Source organism: Neofelis nebulosa, chromosome 2 (genome assembly GCF_028018385.1).
Source record: "Neofelis nebulosa isolate mNeoNeb1 chromosome 2, mNeoNeb1.pri, whole genome shotgun sequence".
NCBI lineage: Eukaryota > Metazoa > Chordata > Mammalia > Carnivora > Felidae > Neofelis > Neofelis nebulosa.
In genome coordinates this window covers 34,535,857-34,559,878 of record NC_080783.1, presented here as the reverse complement: position 1 = coordinate 34,559,878, position 24,022 = coordinate 34,535,857, and the positions used below count along the sequence as shown (strand labels likewise).

Sequence of the window (24,022 nt, the reverse complement as noted above, 5' to 3'; positions counted from 1 at the left end):
CTGTGCCAGTCAGGCACCTCCCTGTACGTGACTATCTCTGGCTTGGTGAGAGTCAGGCCATGTTCTGCATCTGCTCCATCATTATGGGGGTCATGGGAGGGGTGGAAGAGTAGTCTGGGAGAAGGAATTAGGCAGCAGGGTGGTTGAGCCTCAGATCAGACCTTTTGGGTAAGCTAGCCTGCAGTGGGGGGTGTGAGTAGGTGGAGGAGTGGATTGGTTACCTGTTGAATAGAAGGGGAAGAGGAATATGTCAGAGATCTATCAGGGTTTGACCTTGATTCAGTAATGACAGTTGAAATGGAGGAGGAAAAATTCAGAGGATTAGGAAATGGGAAGGTGGGGGATGGATTGATGCTGACAGTGAATCATAGGCAAGGAATGGCCCAGACACAGGAAAAAGAGGGGATTTCAGAGCATGGCTTGCAGAATAGATAACAATTTTCTGTGTTTCTGGGTTTGGAGCCTCCATGATGACCATAAGTTATTTAGCTCTATTTGGTTGAGCTGGAGTAGACAGGGTGGCAGGTAGTGACGTGTGCAGTGCAACAGAGATGGTGTTCCATTCAACAAGGTGAGGGAACAAGAGAGAGGATGTAGGAGGGGACAGGGAGAGAGAGACATGAATGAGAGATCTAGGAAGTAGAATGGATAAGATGTGGGAGCTGACTTTGTATGGCATTGGAGGATAGAGTGGGTAGGGCCTGAATGACAGAGAGGATGCACTGTGCTCAACTGGGGTAGACTTAGCCAGAATCTTCCATGCTATGCCTCCCAGAGGCATGAACTGAGTGACATCTTTGGGCAAAATGAGAAAGAGATGCATACTCAGCTCCCCAAAAACCCTGACTTTACTCTCACTTTACACCCCCAAATTCAGACTATTTTATGAATATTTCATCTGTTCATCACCTCTAAGAATAATTGCTTTCCTTTAGTACAAATTATACTATACCCAGTCACTTTTCAGGTCAGCTGCCTGACCTGTCCTTTGTCCTGTTTCAAATGGGATCAGGGCAGAGAGATGGGTGTGGAGAGGAGCAGCACAGGGATGAGGAGTGAAGTGACATTATAGCACCTTCAGAACAGAGACCCTGTGCATTGGGCATAGAAGTTAGGAGCTTCTCCCTGAGGCCAGGCCAAGCCCAATAGGGATAGCTCTGAGGAGCTGGATATAGGTCCAAGGGCATTACCTGGAAATCTGGACTCTGTCCATGATCTCTGATTGCGACCGCTTTCTCTTATCAAACATTTCATCTCCCAAGGTGACGGAAATCTGCTCCCTATTTCGAATGAGGTGATAACCAGGTGACACGTTTATCACTTCCTGGGCATCAAGGTAGAAGGTAAGATAATATTGTAGACTTGGAGTGCAGAGATTCGTCCAAATCTTCCACTAGAGTGCTACTCACATCTTAGACACAGAGACATGAGGTGGGATCCCAGAGCCCAAGTCCCTCCTGTGCATTCCCCAGTTACCACTCACCCTCATACTCCAGCCCAGATTTCTCTCCTGAGATCTGGTCTCAAGACAAATGGTTCCTGGATGTTCCCAAAGACCTCTCAAGCTCAACATGTGCAACCTTAAATGCTGACACTTCACTCGGCACTCAGCCCCAAGCCCTGCACCTCATCTGCATTCTCCACACGGCCAGAAGCCAGAAGGCGGTCAGACACCATGGAAATTGCTAAGTTCTGGGAATTAGACAGGCCTGAGTTCAAATGCTGGCTCTGCCACCAACTATAGTTATTCAATATCTGTGTGCCTCAGTTTCCTCATTAGAAAATTAGGATAACTCTTCCTCAAAGGGCTTTTATGGGGAAAGCCAAAATAACAGAAGAAAGTGTCTATCTAGCACGGTTATGAAAACAAACATATCTATTTTAGTCAGTTCTTCCTCTATTCCCCACTAGATCCAAGTCAGAAATCTGGCAGGGCTACCAGCCTGCATAGACCAGGATAAGATTGTGCCTTCTAGAGTTGTGTAGGACACCCTTAAGGCAACACAAGTCCTGTCATTGTTATTGCCTAATTGTACCCCAGCTTCGTCTTCTCCTCCCCACACTCCTGCCCCTGGAACAGCCTAAGGCCATTCTCCTCTTTCTCTTTGGCTTTGGCCATACCTGCCCAGCTGGCCTCCCTGCCTTCATTCTGGCTCCCCTAAAGTTCATCATCCTCTCTGTCTGGAGGGCAATAACATTTTTGTTTTTTTTCCTGACTGTTATGGAAATGCATGATCCTTGTTTAAGGGGAAAAAAAGAAAATAGATAAAAATCCCATAGTAAAAAGCACCAGTATTATCCCATCAGACAATGTTTTTTCTAGAATGTAAATCTTACCTGGTACTGTGCCTGTGTCAGACCCATGAAGGTTCCCAGACACCAGAAGGATTAGGTCCAAACTCCTAGGCAGCTATTGAGATCTTCCTGGGTTTAGTTCCCATCTCTTTCTCCAGTGTGGTCCTGGCCCTGCTCCCTTCCTCTGTTGTCCCTGCCCTAGCATTTGTGGGTTCCCCAGTGTGACAGTGGGGGGTTTCTGGCACATGGGCATGAGCTGTACCCTAGCCTGGACTGGTGGTCAGTGTCTGGTTTCCTTGGCACAGTCTTCTTGCCATGCACAAGGCAGTAGAGAGTGGCAATTACATGCCCTCTCTGAGGTCTGGCTCAGCTGAGTTAAAGTCCTTTTTCTGCCACTTACCAGTTACGCTATGTGCAACGATAGCCCCTCCTCATAGGATCATTGCAAAGATCCAATGAGGTACATACATGTAAAAGGCTTGTGCTTGCACAAAGTAGGCACTCAGTAAATGTTAGTCCCACTGCCCCCTTCATGTTTTTACTCACATAAGGTGGTTTATTGCTCTCCTCTTGTTTTCCTAAATGGAGTTTCCCTCTGCAAGAGAAAGACGTGCTCAGAAAGCAACCAGGGAGCAAAGAGAAGTTCAAAGCTTAGAAGCTGCTCCCTGATCCCCATTGCTCACCTGTAAAAAGTGACATTACCGGGATGATCTCTGAGGCCCCTTTCAGCTCTGAAATATTCTACTCAGGAACTAAGGAATGTTCAATGGTCCCGAGATCATTGGTATACAGATTGTGATAAAAAGGCAGGAAGTAAAAAAGTGGGGAGTTGACTATCATGCCTATTAGAACCACTCCTAAAATAAGGGTCAAGAGACTTGGCCTGAGAATCCAAAGGGCTCTCCTATGGTGCATAATCTCAAATGAACACACTAGTGACATTTACGTTGTCTGCACAAAATCCTTTCTTATTTGCACCAGAAATTAGTGATATGGGACCTGAAATGGTCAGTATCATAAATTCAGGATAAGTAAATGGTTAATCTTGGTCATAATTTGTTGTTGTTTTCAGGTGTAGAAATGTGAACATATCAGGTATCCAAATATCAAGTATATTTGTAAGGGACCTCACCTGGAAAGTTGAAAGATTGGAATAAGAGTAACCAGTTTCTGATGTGCTGACAACAAGACTAGTTAGGCTTAGGTATATGAAGCTAGGGCATTTTCCCTCTGCTTCAGCAAACACTCACATCCATATACATACAATCAGGCCAACTGCTGTGAAGAGAAACAACCAAAACTGATCTAGGAGTTCCATTTTCCCTATGATCAAAATAACCACAATATCTTTAGGGGTGGTGGAGTGGTTACCAGGGTGAGACTGTTCCAAAGTCAGCTGGGTATGGGGGTGTGGGGTTGAGAGGATTTTTCTTGGTGGAGGCAGTTCTACCTTGGCTAATAAAGTCTGGTTTTGATCCCACATCTCCCACCCCCCAAATGAGGCCTCCAGAGAGGCACTGAAGACTCCCTTGAGAAAACTAGGCCATGGATTTGGCTACTGTAGATACTATTATTTTAACTGGTGAAAACATGACTCCGTGTGTTAAAAAACAGACATGAGTGCACCGTATACTTTGATAATACAATGGGACTCATATGTAATTGAAAAGATTTAAAACCACTTAAAATACAACTCCGTTCATAACAACCATATGCTCCCATTCATAAACCAGGAACTCTTTACAATGCTAATTTTGTTTACTTTCTCGGAATTTAGGAAAGCCTTGGGGTGGCGGTGGTGGGGAAATCACTGAGTAGCCTGGATCTCTTTAAAAAGCTGGCCATGGAGACAGAGAGGAAGATGGAGGCATAGGAGGACGCTGGGCTCACCGCGAGTCCTGCTGATCACTTAGATTCCACCTACACCTGCCTAAATAACCCAGAAAACTGCCAGAGGATTAGCAGAACAGAGTCTCCGGAGCCAAGCGCAGATGAGAGGCCCACGGAAGAGGGTAGGAAGGGCGGTGAGGCGGTGCACTCCACGGACTGGCGGGAGGGAGCCGGGGCGTGAGGGGCGGCCAGCCGGACAAGCAGAGCCCCCAAGTCTGGCTTGCAAAAGCAGAGGGGCCAGATGGAGTATGTTCCGACAGCAAGCGGGACTTAGCATCTGGGAGGTCATAAGTTAACAGCTCTGCTCGGAAAGCGGGAAGGCTGGAGGACAACGGGAGGGAGAGTTGCTGAGCCCCAGAGGACAGAGCTCAGTTTGGCAGGGAACAAAGGCGCTCGCCAGCGCCATCTCCCTCGCCCATCCCCCAGCTAAAATCCCAAAGGGAATTAGTTCCTGCTAGGGAACTTGCTTGCTCCGCGCAAACACCCAACGCTGTGCTTCTGCGGAGCCACCCCTCCGGCAGCGGGTCTGACACCCTCCCACTGCCACAGGGCCCCTCCTGAAGTGGATCACCTAAGGAGAAGCGAGCTAAGCCTGCCCCTCCTGCCCCCGTGCACCTTGCCTACCCACCCCAGCTAATACACCAGATCCCCAGCTCCACAAGCCTGGCAGTGTGCAAGTAGCCCAGACGGGCCACGCCACCCCACAGTGAATTGCACCCCTAGGAGAGGGGAAGAGAAGGCACACATCAGTCTGACTGTGGCCCCAGTGGTGGGCTGGGGGCAGACATCAGGTCTGACTGCGGCCCCGTCCACCAACTCCAGTTATACACCACAGCAAAGGGGAAGTGCCCTGCAGGTCCGCACCACTCCAGGGACTATCCAAAATGACCAAACGGAAGAATTCCCCTCAAAAGAATCTCCAGGAAATAACAACAGCTAATGAACTGATCAAAAAGGATTTAAATAATATAACAGAAAGTGAATTTAGAATAATAGTCATAAAATTAATCGCTGGGCTTGAAAACAGTATAGAGGACAGCAGAGAATCTCTTGCTACAGAGATCAAGGGACTAAGGAACAGTCAGGAGGAGCTGAAAAACGCTTTAAATAAAATGGAAACGTCCACGGCTCGGATTGAAGAGGCAGAGGAGAGAATAGGTGAACTAGAAGATAAAATTATGGAAAAAGAGGAAGCTGAAAAAAGAAGGATAAAAAAATCCAGGAGTATGAGGGGAAAATTAGAGAACTAAGTGATACACTAAAAAGAAATAATATACGCATAATTGGTATCCCAGAGGAGGAAGAGAGAGGGAAAGGTGCTGAAGGTGTACTTGAAGAAATCAGAGCTGAGAACTTCCCTGAACGGGGGAAGGAAAAAGGCATTGAAATCCAAGAGGCACAGAGAACACCCTTCAGACATAACTTGAATCGATCTTCTGCATGACATATCATAGTGAAACTGGCAAAATACAAGGATAAAGGGAAAATTCTGAAAGCAGCAAGGGATAAACGTGCCCTAACTTATAAAGGGAGACCTATAAGACTTGTGACTGATCTCTCTTTTGAAACTTGGCAGGCCAGAAAGGCATGGTAGGAGATCTTCAATGTGATGACCAGAAAAAAATATGCAGCCGAGAATCCTTTATCCAGCAAGTCTGTCATTTAGAATAGAAGGAGAGATAAAGGTCTTCCCAAACAAACAAAAACTGAAGGAACTCATCACCACTAAACCAGCCCTACAAGAGATCCTAAGGGGAATCCTGTGAGACAAAGTACCAGAGACATCGCTACAAGCATAAAACATACAGACATCACAATGACTCTAAACCCGTATCTTTCTATAATAACACTGAATGTAAATGGACTAAATGTACCAACCAAAAGACATAGGGTATCAGAATGGATAAAAAAACAAGACCCATCTATTTGCTGTCTACAAGAGACTCATTTTAGACCTGAGGACACCTTTAGATTGAGAGTGAGGGGATGGAGAACTATTTATCATGCTACTGGAAGCCAAAAGAAAGCTGGAGTAGCCATACTTATATCAGACAAACTAGACTTTAAATTAAAGGCTGTAACAAGAGATGAAGAAGGGCATTATATAATAATTACAGGGTCTATCCATCAGGAAGAGCTAACAGTTATAAATGTCTATGCGCCGAATACGGGAGCCCCCAAATATATAAAACAATTACTCATAAACATAAGCAACCTTATTGATAAGAATGTGGTAATTGCTGGGGACTTTTAACACTCCACTTACAGAAATGGATAGATCATCTAGACACAGGATCAATAAAGAAACAAGGGCCCTGAATGATTCATGGGATCAGATGGACTTGACAGATATATTTAGAACTCTGCATCCCAAAGCAACAGAATATACTTTCTTCTCGAGTGCACATGGAACATTCTCCAAGATAGATCATATACTGGGTCACAAAACAGCCCTTCATAAGTATACAAGGATTGAAATTATACCATGCATACTTTCAGACCACAATGCTATGAAGCTTGAAATCAACCACAGGAAAAAGTCTGGAAAACCTTCAAAAGCATGGAGGTTAAAGAACACCCTACTAAAGAATGAGTGGGTCACCCAGGCAATTAGAGAAGAAATTAAAAAATATATGGAAACAAATGAAAATGAAAATACAACAATCCAAACACATTGGGATGCAGCGAAGGCAGTCCTGAGAGGAAAATACATTGCAATCCAGGCCTATCTCAAGAAACAAGAAAAATCCCAAATACAAAATATAACAGCACACCTAAAGGAAATAGAAGCAGAACAGCAAAGGCAGCCTAAACCCAGCAGAAGAAGAGAAATAATAAAGATCAGAGCAGAAATAAACAATATAGAATCTAAAAAAACTGTAGAGCAGATCAACGAAACCAAGAGTTGGTTTTTTGAAAAAATAAACAAAGTTGACAAACCTCTAGCCAGGCTTCTCAAAAAGAAAAGGGAGATGACCCAAATAGATAAAATCATGAATGAAAATGGAATTATTACAACCAATCCCTCGGAGATACAAACAATTATCAGGGAATACTATGAAAAATTATATGTCAACAAATTGGACAACCTGGAAGAAATGGACAAATTCCTAAACACCCACACTCTTCCAAAACTCAATCAGGAGGAAATAGAAAGCTTGAACAGACCCATAACCAGCGAATAAATTGAATCGGTTATCAAAAATCTCCCAACAAATGAGAGTCCAGGACCAGATGGCTTCCCAGGGGAGTTCTACCAGACGTTTAAAGCAGAGATAATACCTATCCTTCTCAAGCTGTTCCAAAAAATAGAAAGGGAAGGAAAACTTCCAGACTCATTCTATGAAGCCAGTATTACTTTGATTCCCAAGCCAGACAGAGACCCAGTAAAAAAAGAGAACTACAGGCCAATATCCCTGATGAATATGGATGCAAAAATTCTCAATAAGATACTAGCAAATCGAATTCAACAGCATATAAAAAGAATTATTCACCATGATCAAGTGGGATTCATTCCTGGGATGCAGGGCTGGTTCAACATTCGCAAATCAATCAATGTGATACATCACATTAACAACAAAAAAGAGAAGAACCATATGATCCTGTCAATCGATGCAGAAAAGGCCTTTGACAAAATCCAGCACCCTTTCTTAATAAAAACCCTTGAGAAAGTCGGGATAGAAGGAACGTACTTAAAGATCATAAAAGCCATTTATGAAAAGCCCAGAGCTAACATCATCCTCAATGGGGAAAAACTGAGAGCTTTTTCCCCGAGATCAGGAACACGACAGGGATGCCCACTCTCACCGCTGTTGTTTAACATAGTGTTGGAAGTTCTAGCATCAGCAATCAGACAACAAAAGGAAATCAAAGGCATCAAAATTGGCAAAGATGAAGTCAAGCTTTCACTTTTTGCAGATGACATGATATTATACATGGAAAATCCGATAGACTCCACCAAAAGTCTGCTAGAACTGACACATGAATTTAGCAAAATTGCAGGATACAAAATCAATGTACAGAAATCAGTTGACTTCTTATACACTAATAACGAAGCAACAGAAAGACAAATAAAGAAACTGATCCCATTCACAATTGCACCAAGAGGCATAAAACACCTAGGGATAAATCTAACCAAAGATGTAAAAGATCTGTATGCTGAAAACTATAGAAAAGTTATGCAGGTAATTGAAGAAGATATAAAGAAATGGAAAGACATTCCCTGCTCATGGATTGGAAGAATAAATATTGTCAAAATGTCAATACTACCCAAAGCTATCTACACATTCAATGCAATCCCAATCAAAATTGCACCAGCATTCTTCTCGAAACTAGAACAAGCAATCCTAAAATTCATATGGAACCACAAAAGGCCCCGAATAGCCAAAGTAATTTTGAAGAAGAAGACCAAAGCAGGAGGCATCACAATCCCAGACTTTAGCCTCTACCACAAAGCTGTCATCATCAAGACAGCATGGTATTGGCACAAAAACAGACACATAGACCAATGGAATAGAATAGAAACCCCAGAACTAGACCCACAAACGTATGGCCAACTCATCTTTGACAAAGCAGGAAAGAACATCCAATGGAAAAAAGACAGTCTCTTTAACAAATGGTGCTGGGAGAACTGGACAGCAACATGCAGAAGGTTGAAACCTGTCAGAAAGACCACTTTCTGACACCATTCACAAAAATAAACTCAAAATGGATAAAGGACCTGAATGTGAGACAGGAAACCATCAAAACTTTAGAGGAGAAAGCAGGAAAAGACCTCTCTGACCTCAGTCGTAGCAATCTCTTACTTGACACATCCCCAAAGGCAAGGGAATTAAAAGCAAAAATGAATTACTGGGACCTTATGAAGATAAAAAGCTTATGCACAGCAAAGGAAACAACCAACAAAACTAAAAGGCAACCAACGGAATGGGAAAAGATATTTGCAAATGACGTATCGGACAAAGGGCTAGTATCCAAAATCTATAAAGAGCTCATCAAACTCCACACCCGAAAAACAAATAACCCAGTGAAGAAATGGGCAGAAAACGTGAATAGACACTTCTCTAAAGAAGACATCCGGATGGCCAGCATGCACATGAAAAGATGCTCAACGTCACTCCTTATCAGGGAAATACAAATCAAAACCACACTCAGATATCACCTCACGCCAGTCAGAGTGGCCAAAATGAACAAATCAGGAGACTATAGATGCTGGAGAGGATGTGGAGAAACAGGAACCCTCTTGCACTGTTGGTGGGAATGCAAATTGGTGCAGCCACTCTGGAAAACAGTGTGGAGGTTCCTCAGAAAATTAAAAATAGACCTACCCTATGACCCAGCAATAGCACTGCTAGGAATTTACCCGAGGGATACAGGAGTACTGATGCATAGGGGCACTTGTACCCCAATGTTTATAGAAGCGCTCTCAACAATAGCCAAATGATGGAAAGAGCCTAAATGTCCATCAACTGATGAATGGATAAAGAAATTGTGGTTTATATACACAATGGAGTACTACAGGGCAATGAGAAAGAATGAAATATGGCCCTTTGTAGCAACGTGGATGGAACTGGAGAGTGTGATGCTAAGTGAAATAAGCCATACAGAGAAAGACAGATACCATATGTTTTCACTCTTATGTGGATCCTGAGAAACTTAACAGAAACCCATGGGGGAGGGGAAGGAAAAAAAAAGAGGTAGAGTGGGAGAGAGCCAAACCATGAGAGACTCTTAAAAACTGAGAACAAACTGAGGGTTGATGGGGGGTGGGAGGGAGGGGAGGGTGGGTGATGGGTATTGAGGAGGGCACCTTTTGTGATGAGCACTGGGTGTTGTATGGAAACCATTTTAACAATAAATTTCATATACTGAAAAAAAAAAAAAAAGCTGGCCATGGAATTAAGCTTATGTCTTTTTTTGTTCTTCGTAGATCTCCTTGAGCAAACGGAGACCTTCCACAGTACTGCATTCACCTCTGAACTGCTCCAAGGGTCAGAGTGCAGCTCCCTGGGTACTAATTTTGTTGGAATTGTGTTTCTCTCTCTGAAAAGTAAAAGGTATGGTTGATCCAGGATGATTCTCCTTGACTCTTTTTTCCCTTGTCAACCTACTCAGATTACTCTGATTACACTAACCAAAGTTTGATACTTCATTGACGTCAGTCAAAGCACTTCACATTTTCTCATTTAATGAATTCAATGAGTGGTTAATGGATGCAAACCACAGTGCTCCATACTAAGAGAAATGGAATGAGATGTGATGCTTTTTATTTGAGAAAAATAGAGGCACATAAATACTGAAATTAGAAGAAGAAAAAGTTAAGTGCTACAAAGAATTGCAGATAAAGCAATTTGCCAGCCGTGTCTCCCAGGAGTTGAGAGCACTGGGCCTACTGCCATTTTTCAAGGCTTCTGAGATGAAAAAAAAAAAAAGTTACCCAAACATGGTTAAAACAGTTATGTTGTAGTTCATATTTAAGAATTAAGACTTTCGAAATAACAAAAAGTACATTGTATGTTTGCAAAAGAATAAGAGGTTTCACAAAAAGGATGTAATTCACAGAGGCTGTATGTTTGTGACTGGAGGCCCAAGTTAACAGTTGGCTGGTGAACAGATTCTTCACGTCCCCATTTGTGGGTCGTATCAGTATCTACCCAAGCCCCTTCCTGATGGTGAGGCCATCCCAGCTGCTCCGTTTCCCAGCCTCAGTCAGTGCTGACTCAATAGGACATAGAGACTGGGTGATGTGGAGTCCCAGTAGGGTCTCACTGGAAAGTTATAAATACAATGAACAGGTCTTTGAATTGTAGGGGCCCCAGGTGGCTCAGTAGGTTGAGCCTCCGACTTTGGCTCAGGTCATGATCTCATGGTTCGTGAGTTCAAGCCCTGCATCAGGCTGTGTGCTAACAGCTCAGAGCCTGGAGCCTAATTCAGATTCTGTCTCTGTTTGTCTCTCTCTCTCTGACCCTTTCCTGCTAGCGCTTTCTCAAAAATAAATAAACATTAAAAAAAATAAAAATAAAAAAAATAATAAAAGTACCCACAAAGTGTTCCTCACTGTATTGCAAAAGACTAGGACAGTGTTAGCAGGGGCTAATTGGCGGGCAGAGTGGAGCTGTGGTGTGAGTGATGTTGCTCCCAATAAGAGGTACTGGGAGACTGAGACCTTGAGCTTGACCATTAATATGGGTCAGATAAGACCCACAGGTGTGATCATGCCAGCAGTGTGCTGTCATACAGAAGGCAGGCACTAAGGAACTGTTTCACCTACACAGCCATTCAACAGATCCCTTGTTATGAATGGATCCCACTCCAATCAGGCTTTATCACCACTACCATTGACACAATGCTCTTCATGTCACTGATGACCCACAGGCCACTTAAACTCAACAGTATTTCTCAGCCCTCATCTAATTACTTATCAGCAGTTGTTGACACAGATAATCAGAATCCTCCTTCTTGGAACATTTTTGTCATTTTCCTTCCAGGATACCAGGTAGATGATTTGTCATCTACCTCACTGACCACTCCCTGTCAATCTGCTTTTCGGGGTTTCTCCAACCTCTCAACACTGGAGTGCTCTGGGTCTCCGTTCTCCTGCCTCTTCCTACCTCTGGCTCTACTCCCTGTCTTGGAGATCTCATCTGATCTGAGGGCTCTAAGTATCATGTATATGCCAACGACTGTCAAATGTATATCTGCAGCCCAGAGCTGTCTCTCAGACCCACTTATCCAACTGCTTACTTGACATTGCCACTTGATAGTAAGAAGCATCTTGGACTTCCTATGCTCAGCTCCCGAGAAATGTGTACCTCCCCCCACAGTCTGCCCCAATCGCAGAAAATGGAAATTCCATCCTTCCTGTTGCTCAGCTCCAAATCTTGAAGCCATCCTTGACCCCTCTTTTGTTTTGTTCTCATACTTAACACCCAACCCATTAGCAGATCCTACCGGTTTCTACCTTCAGAATATATCCCAAATGGGACCACTCCTCACCACCTCTGCTATTTCTACCAGGTCAAAGCACCATCTTCTCTTGCTTGGGTCCTTACTATTACATCTTAACTGGACTCTGCTTCTACCCTTGGTCACTGTAGTCCATTCTCAATGCAGTAGCCAGATTCATCCTTTTGGAGTGTCAGGTGGCTCAGTTGGTTAAGCATCTGACTCTTGATTTTGGCTCAGGTCATGATCTCACAGTTTGTGGGATTGAGCCCAGCACAGGGCTCTGTGCTGACAGCGTGAAACCTACTTGGGTTCTCTCTCTCTTCTCTCTCTGTCCCTCCCCTGCTCATGCTCTCTCTCTCTCTCAAAATAAGTAAATAAACATTAAAAAATTAAAAAAAAAAGATTAGTCATTTCCAAATGCAAGTTGGATCATGTCACTCTTCTCAGAACCCTGTGATGGCTTCCAATCTCTTATGGGCTAAATTATGTCCCCCCAACATTTATATGTTGAAGCCCTAACTCCCAGTACCTCAGAATGTGACAGTATTGAAGACAGAGCCTTATAGGGGGATTAAGTTAAAATGAGGCCATTATAGTGGGCACTAATCCAACCTTACTAGTGTCCTTATAAGAGAGATAGGACACACAGAGAGACACCAGGGATGTGCATACACAAAGAAAAGACCATGTGAAGGAGCAGAAAGTAGGTGGCCATCTGCAAGCCAGGGAGAGTCCTGAGAGGAAACCAACACTGTGGGCACCTTGGTCTTGAAATTTAGTCTCTGTAACTGTGAGAAAATAAATTTCTGTTGCTTAAGCCACAGTGTCTGTGTTTTTTTCTGTTTTTTTTTTTGTTGTTGTTTGTTTGTTTGTTTTGTTATGGCAGCCCTATAGGCTGTCTCTTTCAAAGTAAAAGCCAAAGTCCTTATACTGGTAGCAAGCTTTACTGTATGAGTTTCCTATTGCTGCTGTAACGAATTACTACAAGCTCAGTGGCTTAACACAAAACCAACTCATTATCTTACAGTTCTAGAGGTCAAAGTCTGAAATGGGTCTCACTGAGCTAAAAAATTAAGGTGTTGGCAGGGTGATATTCCTCCTGGAGGCTCCACAGGAATATCTGTTTTCTTGACTTTCCTGCTCCTAGAAGCTTCCTGTGTTTGTAGCGGCATTTTTTCTCCATCAAAGCCAACAACTGTATCACTCAGCTTCAATTGTCACATCTGTTCTTTCATGAATAAAGACCTTTGTGATTACACTGGGCCCATCCAATAATTCAGGATGATCTGTCCATATCAACGTCCCCTGATTAGCAAGCATAATTCTATCTACAACCTTAATTCCCCCTTGATGAGTAATAGAACAGAATCATAGTTTCCAGAGATTAGGATGTATCTTTGGGGGGCCATTATTCTGCCAACTACATTCATCATCTCTGCTACTTCTCTGACCTCACCTCTCCCCATTCTCTGCTCACATCCTCCACTCCTGCCACATGGGCCTCTTTGCTTTCCTGGAAAAGACCAAATGTGCCAAGCAGGTTCCCACTCAGGGGGAATTTGTATTTGCTGTTCCCTCTGCCAGGAGTGCTAGTCTCAGATATCAGCAGGCTCCTGCTGTCCCCTTTACATAAGGATTTTCCCTGAAATACCCATAGAAAATAACAACCCTGCCTTCACTATCCCCTCCTCCCTTTGCCTGTGTTATATTCTACATAGCACTGGGATGCACTGGGATGTATTAACTTCTTTATGGTCATTTCCCCCCTAGAATGTAAGCTCTAGGAGCAGGGACTCTTCTATGTTCACTGCTGTCTCCTGGCACTTGAAATAATGCCAAACAAATAGTAGGGGCTCAATAAATATTTTCCAAATAAGTTGAATACAAAGATACATGCACATGCCTAAACTAAGTTATACTTCTAAGCTTAACAAAATATGGATAAAAATTTAATTTATGAATAAAAATAGAGCTGCCATCTACCAAAAACCTTAGACATAGAACAGTAATCAGTAAAAAGGTAAGCCACCACCATAAATGCCTGGGAGTTTCCCCAAGGCTCTTTGCCTATGACATGCATCATGTATTGTTCCCTTTTAGGGCAGGAAATAGTGGCTGTCAGGGGCACCCCTAATTGAGAACTTATTTGTTGTGACTTTGAAAGTGGGTGCAGAGCACCACACAATTTGCATGCAGGATCTGAGGTTTGGGGGAAATCATTGTAGGTTCTGGTAATTCCTTCCCCATGAACATAAAAATACTTACTTTGGGGCAACAACAGGTTTTGCTGTGGGTTGGACACAATTTTGTTTTTTTGCAGCTGAAGGAAGAGGAGTTAGCCTGAAAATGCAAAATAGATAACAAAAAAGAGAAAATTAGAAATTCAGAAACCTGTTTTAGCATTCCCAGATTAGGTAGATGCCCATCATGACCCCAAAATGGGAATACATGCTCTGACTGCTGAAATCTTTAAAGCCAGGAAGGTCTTGGGGAGTCTCTAGAAGAAGACTTGAGAAGGTTCATTTCCCAGGGGACCCTGGGTTGGCAGCTTGTCCCCCAGAGCCCAAAGCTCTTTTTCTCCCGAGGGGGGCTATCAGGTCCTCTCTTTGGAAGCTGACCTTTCCCTGCTGCACAAACTCTGAGATATTCTCATTTATTTTTATTATTCATTCACTTCTTTCTTTCTTTCTTTCTTTCTTTCTTTCTTTCTTTCTTTCTTTCTTTCTTTCTTTCTTTCTTTCTTTCTTTCTTTCTTTCTTTCGAGAGAGGTGCAGGAAGGGGCAGAGAGAGATGGAGAGACAGAGAATTCCAAGCAGGCTCCATACTGTCAGCACAGAGTCTGATGTGGGGCTCAAACCCACAAACTGTGAGATCATGACCTGAGCCAAAATCAAGAGTTGGATGCTTAAACAAGTGAGCCACCCAGGCACCCCTGAGACTTCCTCATTTAAAATGACACTGAGTCTAAGCAGGACTGGCAAGAGCAATGTGCTGCCAACAGGCTGGCTGGGAAAGCTGTGTAAAGCTAGGCTTTCTGGCCTTCTTGGGATTTTGTTGCCTAGTTGACTATTTGGATATATTGAAGAGAAAGAAGGCTGCAAATGGAATTCAAGGGCCCATGTTCTACTCCATCCATATAATCCTTACTTGGGCTTCCCTGTGGAGGTCTTGCTTGGTGGCTGAGGGGTCTTGATTAGCTTCCGTGGTCCCAAGTTCCAAGGGTCCCAGCAGGTACAGTAGATGAGAGGGTTGGGGTACATGGCAGGAGCTGCTAGATCAGGAGGTCCTGGTTAAAGTGGGAAAGTAACATCAGAGAGTTACACCATTCAGAGTCAAAGCAATGATACTTAAGAGACAAATTAGGAAGGACCCAGCAAAAGCCCAAAGCACACATGGTAAATTCTGGGAGCTGTTGATCTGGTGCAGGGTCTTGACTATAGAATAACATCTCACTCCTTGGCACCCAGTGGACTTGACTTGAAAGTGATTTAAATTTTGTCACCACTGAGTGCATGCTGTGATCCAAGCACACAATAAGTGATCAATTATTGTTATCTCAATTTTACAGATGAGGATACTGAGGTTCAGAAAGATCACAGGGGTAGCAAAAATCTCCTAGGCCCTTCTTCCATCAGGCCACATTAGCTCTCACTGAAATGAGGAGAAATCCCTACAGTAGATCTTGCACAGAACTTCCTGAAAAATTAACTCTGTTACTCAAATTACAGTGCAAGTGAATGTCTCAATTTCTCATCCCTGTTCACCTGCCCGAATTATAGATCAAAATCCTTCCTTCTTAGCTCCATGAAAACAAAACCAAAAAATCCCTATTACAAAGGTCTGCGTGAAAGACAACAACTATCAGATAAACATGGAAACTTGACCACATGTGTTTCTTTATTTTCCAGAACCCCACAAAAATGATAGTACAGGATTGTGAGATAGTGGAAAAAATATATTGGTCTCTGCCCCCAGTTCCTGACACAGGGCTCCTGAAAACCTTGTGAATCCCTAAGTGATAAGAGCACTAGGAACATCTGCTGTTCTAATGAGGCAACTGTGGGTGGGCTCTGGGATGGAGGCTGGTCACCAGAAAAACCAAGACATGTTTAAAAACTTGGAGATATCAGCCTCAGCCCCTGTCCCTATCTTCCCAGGAGGGGAGAGGGGCTGGAAATGGAATTAATAACTGATCATACCATGAGGAAGCCTCCATAAAACTCCCAGCAGTATGGGATTCAGTGAATTTGGGGTTGGCAAAGACATCCACACTCAGGGGGATGACACACCCTGACTCCATGAGGACAGAAGCTCCTATGCTCAGGACCCTCCTAGACCTCACCATATGTATTGCTTCATCTGGCTGCTCATCTGTATCCTTTATCATATCTTTTAATAAACTGGTAAATGCAAGTAACTGTTTTCCTGAGTTCTGTGAGCTGTTCTGGTAAGTTAATTAACCCAAGAAAGGGTCACAGAAACCTCTGATTTCTAGCTTATGGGTCAGACACACAGATGACAACCTGAATTTGCGATTGGCATCTCTGGTGGGGGTGGTGAGTGCAGTCAGGTGGGACTGAGTACTTACCTGTGGTATCTGGTGCTATCTCCAGGTAGAGGGGGTCAGAATTGAGGTAAATTGTAGGATACCCAGTTGGTGTTACAGAGAATTGCTTGGTGGGGGGAAAGCCCACACACATCTGGTGTCACAAGTGCTATGGGTATGGTAGTCATGAGAGAGCAAAGGAGACACACAGGAGGAAGGACTGGCTTTTTTCCTAATTCAAGGATTAAAAGAGGTTTAATTTGACAAGAACAGGGAGAGTGGGAAAGGAGATGGAATTGCACAAGGGCTGTCCATGCAAGTTTGACACACTAACTCCCCCTATCAGCACACCATAGGAAGATGCGGCCTACACACCTGCAAAATGGGTATGAACCAGAAGGGGCCAATTCCCACAGTGAAGGCCCCCAAAGACTCAGGACATGGAACTGATGGATTACTGGATAACACTGACAGACCTCTGGCAGATCTGTTGGAGCACATAGTAGGCAGATAATGCACCCTCCCCCCAGACATGTCCATGCCCCCATCCCTGGAACCTATAAATATGTGCAATAAGAGGACTTGCAGCTGTGATTAAGTTAATGGTTTTGAGAAGGGAGATTATCCCAGATTATCTATGTGGGCCCAAGGTAATCATAAACCTTATAAGAGGGAGGGTAAGAGTCAGAGAAGAGAATATGATGGTGGAAAAGGAGGTAGGAGTGGTCGTGGAAAGGCCACAAGCCAAGGAATGTGGGCACCTCTAGAAGCTGGAAAAGGCAAGGAAATGATTCTCTACTAGAGCCTCCAGAAGGAACCAAGTCTTGCCAACACCTTGATTTTATCCCAGTAAGAGCTATTTCAGACATCTGACTTCAGAACTAGTAAGAGAATAAATTGCTATTGTTTTAAGCCACTAAATTTGTTACAGAGCAGTTGTAATAGGAAACAGAGCAATTGAGGTGATATTACTAATAGAAACATAGAAACCTGGGGTGCCTGGGTGGCTCAGTCAGTTAAGTGTTCAACTCTTGATTTCAGCTCAGGTCATGATCTCACAGTTTGTGAGATGGAGCCTGGAGTCAGGCTCTGCTGAGTCAGGACTCAGCATGGAGCCTGCTTGGGATTCTCTGTCTCCCACTCTCTCTGCCCCTCCCCTGCTCATGTTCTCACCCGCTCTCTCAAAATAAATAAATGAACACTAAAAAAAAAAAAAAAAAAAGAAAGAAACGTAGAAGCCTAAGAAAATAAAAATTATATAATGACTCCGGGTTAAAAAATATTATGTGAGAAAGTAAACATAGTTATAGTAAGGTACACTCTCATATATATTAATATAAACACTTGATAATTACTTTTTAAAAAGTTAATTGTGACTAAATTGGAAGAGCAGAGGAGGGAATGGAGGAAGGATATATAAGTGCTAAAACCTCATCTACCACACCTGGAAGTCAACAGACAACGTCTAAAGCTGAAAAATTAACAAATGGGGTGAAGGCAATTATTCAGACATTAAATTCCAAAAGAAATAGTTACAAGAGCTGAAAATAGTTGCCACTAAGGAGCATGCTGAAGAGTAGAACTGAGAAGTGAGGGGCAGGGGGGTGGTGGTAGAAACTCTAACTTTTCATTAATAAACTTGGAACACAATTTAAATTTTAAATGTTATCAGTGGATTATTTGATAAAAAATAAAAACCAATGACAAAAAATGTTAGGAGAACCAAGAGACCAATGGGAGGATTACAATGATAGCAGAGTTCACTCAAATTTCCAAGTCAGTGACTGGTTTCCAATAGTATACTAGAATAAATTTGGTTAAGAATCAACTGAAAAATGAAACAAATGTTTTTCTGTAACATGACTGATACTTGAGAAACCCGGTTATATGGCCTAATGATTTTAGAGCTAAAGGGAATCATAACTTGAGTCCATTTTACAGATGAGGAAATTGAAACTCAAAGAGGTGAAGTGATTCCTGGGCCACCTGTAAATGCTCATTTAACAACAAAAATACTTACAGACGCTTGCTGTGAGCACTGTGCTAGATGCTGGGGAATATGGAACACTTGCACTATGCCCTTAGGGAACTTGTGGTCAGGAGGGTAGCCATCAGAAAGGGAGCTGAGTTGGGAATGTAAGCTGGTGCAGCCACTCTGGAAAACAGTATGGAGGTTCCTCAAAAAACTAAAAATAGAACTCCCCTATGACCCAGCAATTGCACTACTAGGCATTTATCCAATGGATACAGGTGTGCTGTTTTGAAGGGACAAATGCACCCCCATGTTTATAGCAGCACTATCAACAATAGCCAAAGTATGGAAAGAGCCCAAATGTCCATTGAGGGATGAATAGATAAAGAAGATGTGGTATATATATGCAATGGAATATTACTCGGCAATCAAAAAGAATGAAATCTTGCCATTTGCAACTACGTGGATGGAACTGGAGGGTATTACACTAAGTGAAATTAGTCAGTCAGGGAAAGACAAAAATCATATGACTTGACTCAACAGATGAACATAAGGGAAGGGAAACAAAAATAATATAAAAACAGGGAGGGGGACAAAACATAAGAGACTCATAAATATGGAGAACAAACTGAGGGTTACTGGAGGGGTTGTGGGAGGGGAAGTGGGCTAAATGGGTAAGGGGGACTAAGGTATCTACTCCTGAAATCATTGTTGCACTATATGCTAACTAATTTGGGTGTAAATTAAAAAAAAATAAAAAATAAAACAAGTTAAAAAAGAAAAAGAAAGGGAGCTGAGTGAGCTGTGCAGAGACTTCGCCTTGGAAGAGAGACAGGATGTGCAGGTGGAGGCAGGTACAGGATGGACTGGGTCCTGGTGCCTGGTGGCATTAAGGTCAGGGCTAGAAAGGAGGCCTCCTAGAAAGGAGGCCAAGAGACTGGGTAAACAGCGAAGGCCTAAAGACCAGATGACAAGGCTACCATATGTCACTGTCTGCATTCTGCTGTGCATGGGGACCTAGTCAGGAGATCTCAGGGAGACAGGGTCAGGGAAGCAGTTGGGGTGGAGCGCCCTAGCCAAGAAGATGATGCCACAGGGGCTAGGATTCAGGGGAGAGTCTGAAAGGAGGATGCAGTGAGAGCAAGAGGTGCTTTGGACCTTGTATCTGCTTTCTGCGAGGACAGGGGCCAATCGTGAACTTGGAGGACTTAGCGGGAGTTCCTGGCACAGGAAGTGAGAGTCTGAGGAGGCCAGCTCCCAGCAACTGCCTTCTTTATTCAATTTCTTTCCTGCCCAAACCGGACTGTATGGTTCTTGAAGGGCAGGACTCCACTATGTCATTCTCTGTGTCCCCATGGAGCCTGGCAAAGTGACTTGTCCACAATGGGTACTTGATAAATATTTGTTGCCTAATAAAGTGAGTGGCTGTAACCACAGGGACCGAGTCAACAAGGAGAAAGGAGATCCACAGATAAACTGCAAAAATGTAACCACTGTTACAATGTTAAGGATAATATCAAAAATTAGAATTAAAAAACAAAATGATTGGTAAATTATTGAAGAGTAATGGAGTTTTACACAGATTTTAACTGATTAAAGCCCGTGAGAACGTGAAGAAATGCTTAAGAACAAAGATATTAAGTGGTATATATGCAATGGATACAATTACAAGTATGTACCTATATGTACAAAAGCTAGAAAATAATAAAAAGTGAAAATTGGGCTAGAATATCAGGATTATGTTTTTTTCTCCCTTCCCAATTTTGTTAATTTGTTTTTTATTTTAAAGTTTATTCATTTTGAGAGAGAGAGAGAGAGCGAGAGAGAGAGAGAGAGAGAGAGCAAATGGGGGAAGGAAAGAGGGAGAGAAAGAATTCCAAACAGGCTCCGACATGGGGCTTAAATTCACAAACCGTGAGATCCTGACCTTGAGCCAAAATCAAGAGTTGGATGCTTAACCAACTGAGCCACCCAAGCGCCCCCCTCAACATCCTTTACTAAAATTTTCCTTGTGTTTTTGAGTCAGGTGGGCCTGATTTTGCATAACAGCTCCTCTGCTCCACTGCTTGTGGGACCTCAAGACATTTACTTTTACTTTTCTGAGTCTCAGTCTCATTTGCAAAATGGGGACATGGAAGTTCATGCCTCACTGGGCTGTCATGCACAAGAAATGAGGCCATGTCAGAAAAGCTCTTAGCACACTGGCTTGTACACATTAGGTTCTCAAAACCTGTTAACTGAGTTTAGGAATATTATAAACCCTAGTGATTTTTTGTATACTGAAGCTTTTATCCCTAATATTTGGAGATAATAGGTTTATTTATGTGTGTGTGTGTTAAATTGAAATGGGCTTACTGTAAAGAAAATAATAATACAGGAAAGCCTAAGGGAGCAAAAATTATCTGAAGTACTAACACCCAGAGATGACCATTGAAAATATTTTGGTTAATAACTTCTAGAATTCTCTCTAGACTAAAGAAACAGACTTAAATAATGGGAGAAACTATACATGCATTCTATATATGCATGAACTTCTTTTAATGTCAATAACTGTAGAGATATCTTTTTTTATAGATTTAAAAAAATGTTTATTTTTGTGTGTGAGAGAGAGAAAGCAGGGGAGGGAGAGAGAGCAAAAAAAAAAAAAAAAAAAAGAGAATCTCAAGCAGGCTCCACACTGCCAGCACAGAGCCTGTGGGGAGCTTGAACTCACAAACTGTGAGATCATGACCTGAACCAAAACCAAGAGTTGGACTCTTAACTGATTGAGTCACACAGGCACCCTGACATATTGTCATTTTTTTAAACTGAAGTTTACTGTGGAGAAATTTTTTAAATGCACAAAAGTAGAGAAAACAGTATAATGAACTCACCCATCACCCATCATAAATTAGCAATTTATGGCTAATCTCACTCATCTATACACAGCCCATTCCTCTAATAACAGATTATTTTTAAACAAATTTAAAACAAATCCATAATTCAAATTATACTTAAGGCAAATCTATAAAACAAGTCTAAGATGTATTTCTATATCATTATGGTTGTGTGAATTTCTATCCTACAAACATATCCATTTCTATTTTTAGCCAGGTTTGTATTGATGAACATTTGGGTATTGCCTTTTTTTTTTCTATCGTAAACAATGCCTTGGTGTATATTCTTTTGCTTTTAAAAAGTACAGGCCTCTCCTTCCAAACACTTATAGGGATAAATATTCGAAATATTTAACAACTAGTATAGACATGGCTATTGAACAATCAAAAAAGGCATGGCTATAGGGCTGGAACAGGGTCCTGCAGGACTCCACTCCTACCCTTGTGCCAGGCATTAACCTTTAGTTGCCTAATCATGAGGAGGTCTGGGGGTACCAGAGGAGGAGCTGGAGCAACCAAGGTGGCAAGGAGGACATTTGAATGGCTTGGAAAATGTATATAGTCGATCCTTGAATAAAAACAGTTTGAACTGTGCAGGTCCACTTATATGCTGATTTTTTTCAATAAATATATTGGAAAATCTTTTGGAGATTTGTGACAATTTGAAAAAACTTGCAGCTGAACCATGTAGCCCTAGGATACCGAAACAAATTAAGAGAAACGTATTAAAGTGAGACTACAGTATATAATACATATAAGATAAAAATATATCTTAATTGACCGTATGTTATGGGTAAAGCTTCTGGTCAACAGTAGGCTGTTAGTAATGTTTTTGAGGAATCAAAAGTTATACCAGGATTTTTGACTGCATGGGTGTCAGTGCCCCTATCCCCTGGCGTTGTTCAAGGCTCAACTGTATATATAACCAGTATGGCAGTATTTTAATATTTCAATGACTACATACCAGCTAAACATCAGCCCTCTACTTCCAGTACTCTCCCATGAGGAAACCACTGTTAACAGGCTTTTTTGAGGCGTATACTTGCAGAAAAGTTCTATGAATATGAATATATATGTACATACATATATTATACATAAAATCTCAAAAAATTTTTACATAAACCAGAGGTATACTTTACATACTACACCATGTATTTGCTCTTTTTACATAACAGGATATCTAGTAGCTATTTCTGTATCAGCATACATAGGTCTACTGTATCCACAAGTGGCTTGATGTTGCATTGTAAGGCTTTAAGACTATAGAGGGGTGTGTGTGTGCGTGTGTGTGTGTGTGTGTGTGTGTGTGTGTGTGTGTGTATCTATGCAGGCACACCCATGTGTGATGTAGGATTCTTTCTCCCTATTCTTTTCCTTTCCTGTATTTCTCCTTGATGATTTTACCTAAGGTTCAGGGGACTGAATGTGTCAATTGGTGACACTGTAGTCACCAGTGAGCCAGCTGAGCTTTCAGAAAAGTCACTGGTTAGTGCTAATAACCAGACACAGAAAGTACATAAAACTTTTCCAAAGAGCTTACCTGGAACTTCTCAAAGATTTGTTTCTCCCATGTGGTCCTTTTCCAAGTCAAGAGTCTTAAAGACATCACAATTTTATAGAGAAACTGTTTCTCATCGCCATAAAATTAGCATTCATTTTAGATGAAATCCAGAAGTTCCAGAACGTGAGACTTTGGTTGTTCCAAGTGATTGAAATGCCAAAACAAAATCCGCAGTACGTGTAGGGCAGAGAGACAGACTTGCAGTGAATTCAGTCAAAGGCTTTTACAAAGGCTGAATGGGCGTCAGCACAAAATTTCCTTCTAAAGACAGTCCGGTTTGAATCTTTCAGTATTGCCATGAAAGTCAAACTAGAGGAGAAAGTCAAACTTTCATTCAGACTCTCTTGACTTGGGCCTTGAGTTGTGAGATTTGGTTGGGAGATGGCAGGTGAAGGTTTGTTTCTTTTATTGCTATGGAAACAGAATGCAGCACCTCATTGGCTCAAGCACTCAGCTCTTAAAAAGAAGGCTGGAGAAGCAGCCAGCTAACAAATTCTCTAAGACACAAGACAAAATATGCTTCAGATATACTTTCAGAGGGGGGCACCTGGGTGGCTCAGTCAGTTAAGCGTCTGACTCAGGCTCAGGTCATGATCTCGCGGTTTGTGAGTTCAAGCCCCATGTCGGGATATATGCTGACAGCTCAGAGCGTGGAGCCTGCTTCAGATTCTGTGTCTCACCTTCTCTCTGCCCCTCCCATGCTCATGCTCTGTCCCTCTCTGTTTCTCAATAAACGTTAAAAAAAGAAAAAGAAAAAAAAGTAGGACGCTTAACCTATTAAAAAAAAAAAAAAGATATACTTTCAGAGGAAATAGAATTAAACTGCACTCCTAAACTTAATTGGCCTATGGCAGTAGTTGCCAGACAGGAGGAGGATTTTATGTTCTTCTGTCATTTGCTTACAGAAACCTAAAACTCTGAAGTAGGCAGTTTCT

At 42.4% G+C, this 24,022-nt stretch overlaps 1 protein-coding gene and 1 long non-coding RNA gene across 6 annotated transcripts in view; one reads left to right on the top strand and one right to left on the bottom strand.

Annotated features, from left to right (window-relative positions):
* FLACC1 (flagellum associated containing coiled-coil domains 1) overlaps positions 1 to 24,022 on the bottom strand; it is a 61,803-nt gene that overhangs the window by 18,034 nt on the left and 19,747 nt on the right. Inside the window, exons 1-5 of one of the 5 annotated variants that reach the window (XM_058709531.1) lie at positions 23,067 to 23,830; positions 15,280 to 15,418; positions 14,398 to 14,472; positions 2,842 to 2,890; positions 1,191 to 1,324 (exon numbers count right to left, since the gene is read on the bottom strand). In XM_058709531.1, the coding sequence (XP_058565514.1) occupies positions 1,191 to 1,324; positions 2,842 to 2,890; positions 14,398 to 14,472; positions 15,280 to 15,392 (371 nt within the window). In that variant the 5' untranslated portion in view covers positions 15,393 to 15,418; positions 23,067 to 23,830. Of the gene's footprint in view, positions 1 to 1,190; positions 1,325 to 2,841; positions 2,891 to 14,397; positions 14,473 to 15,279; positions 15,419 to 18,698; positions 18,931 to 23,066; positions 23,831 to 24,022 lie in introns of those variants that run through there. The other 4 variants (XM_058709504.1, XM_058709523.1, XM_058709513.1 and 1 more) reach the window with 4 other exon arrangements.
* LOC131500390 (uncharacterized) lies at positions 1,220 to 10,306 on the top strand. Its single transcript, XR_009256269.1, has 3 exons — positions 1,220 to 1,343; positions 4,073 to 4,307; positions 10,115 to 10,306. It is a non-coding gene; the product is annotated as an uncharacterized LOC131500390 (long non-coding RNA).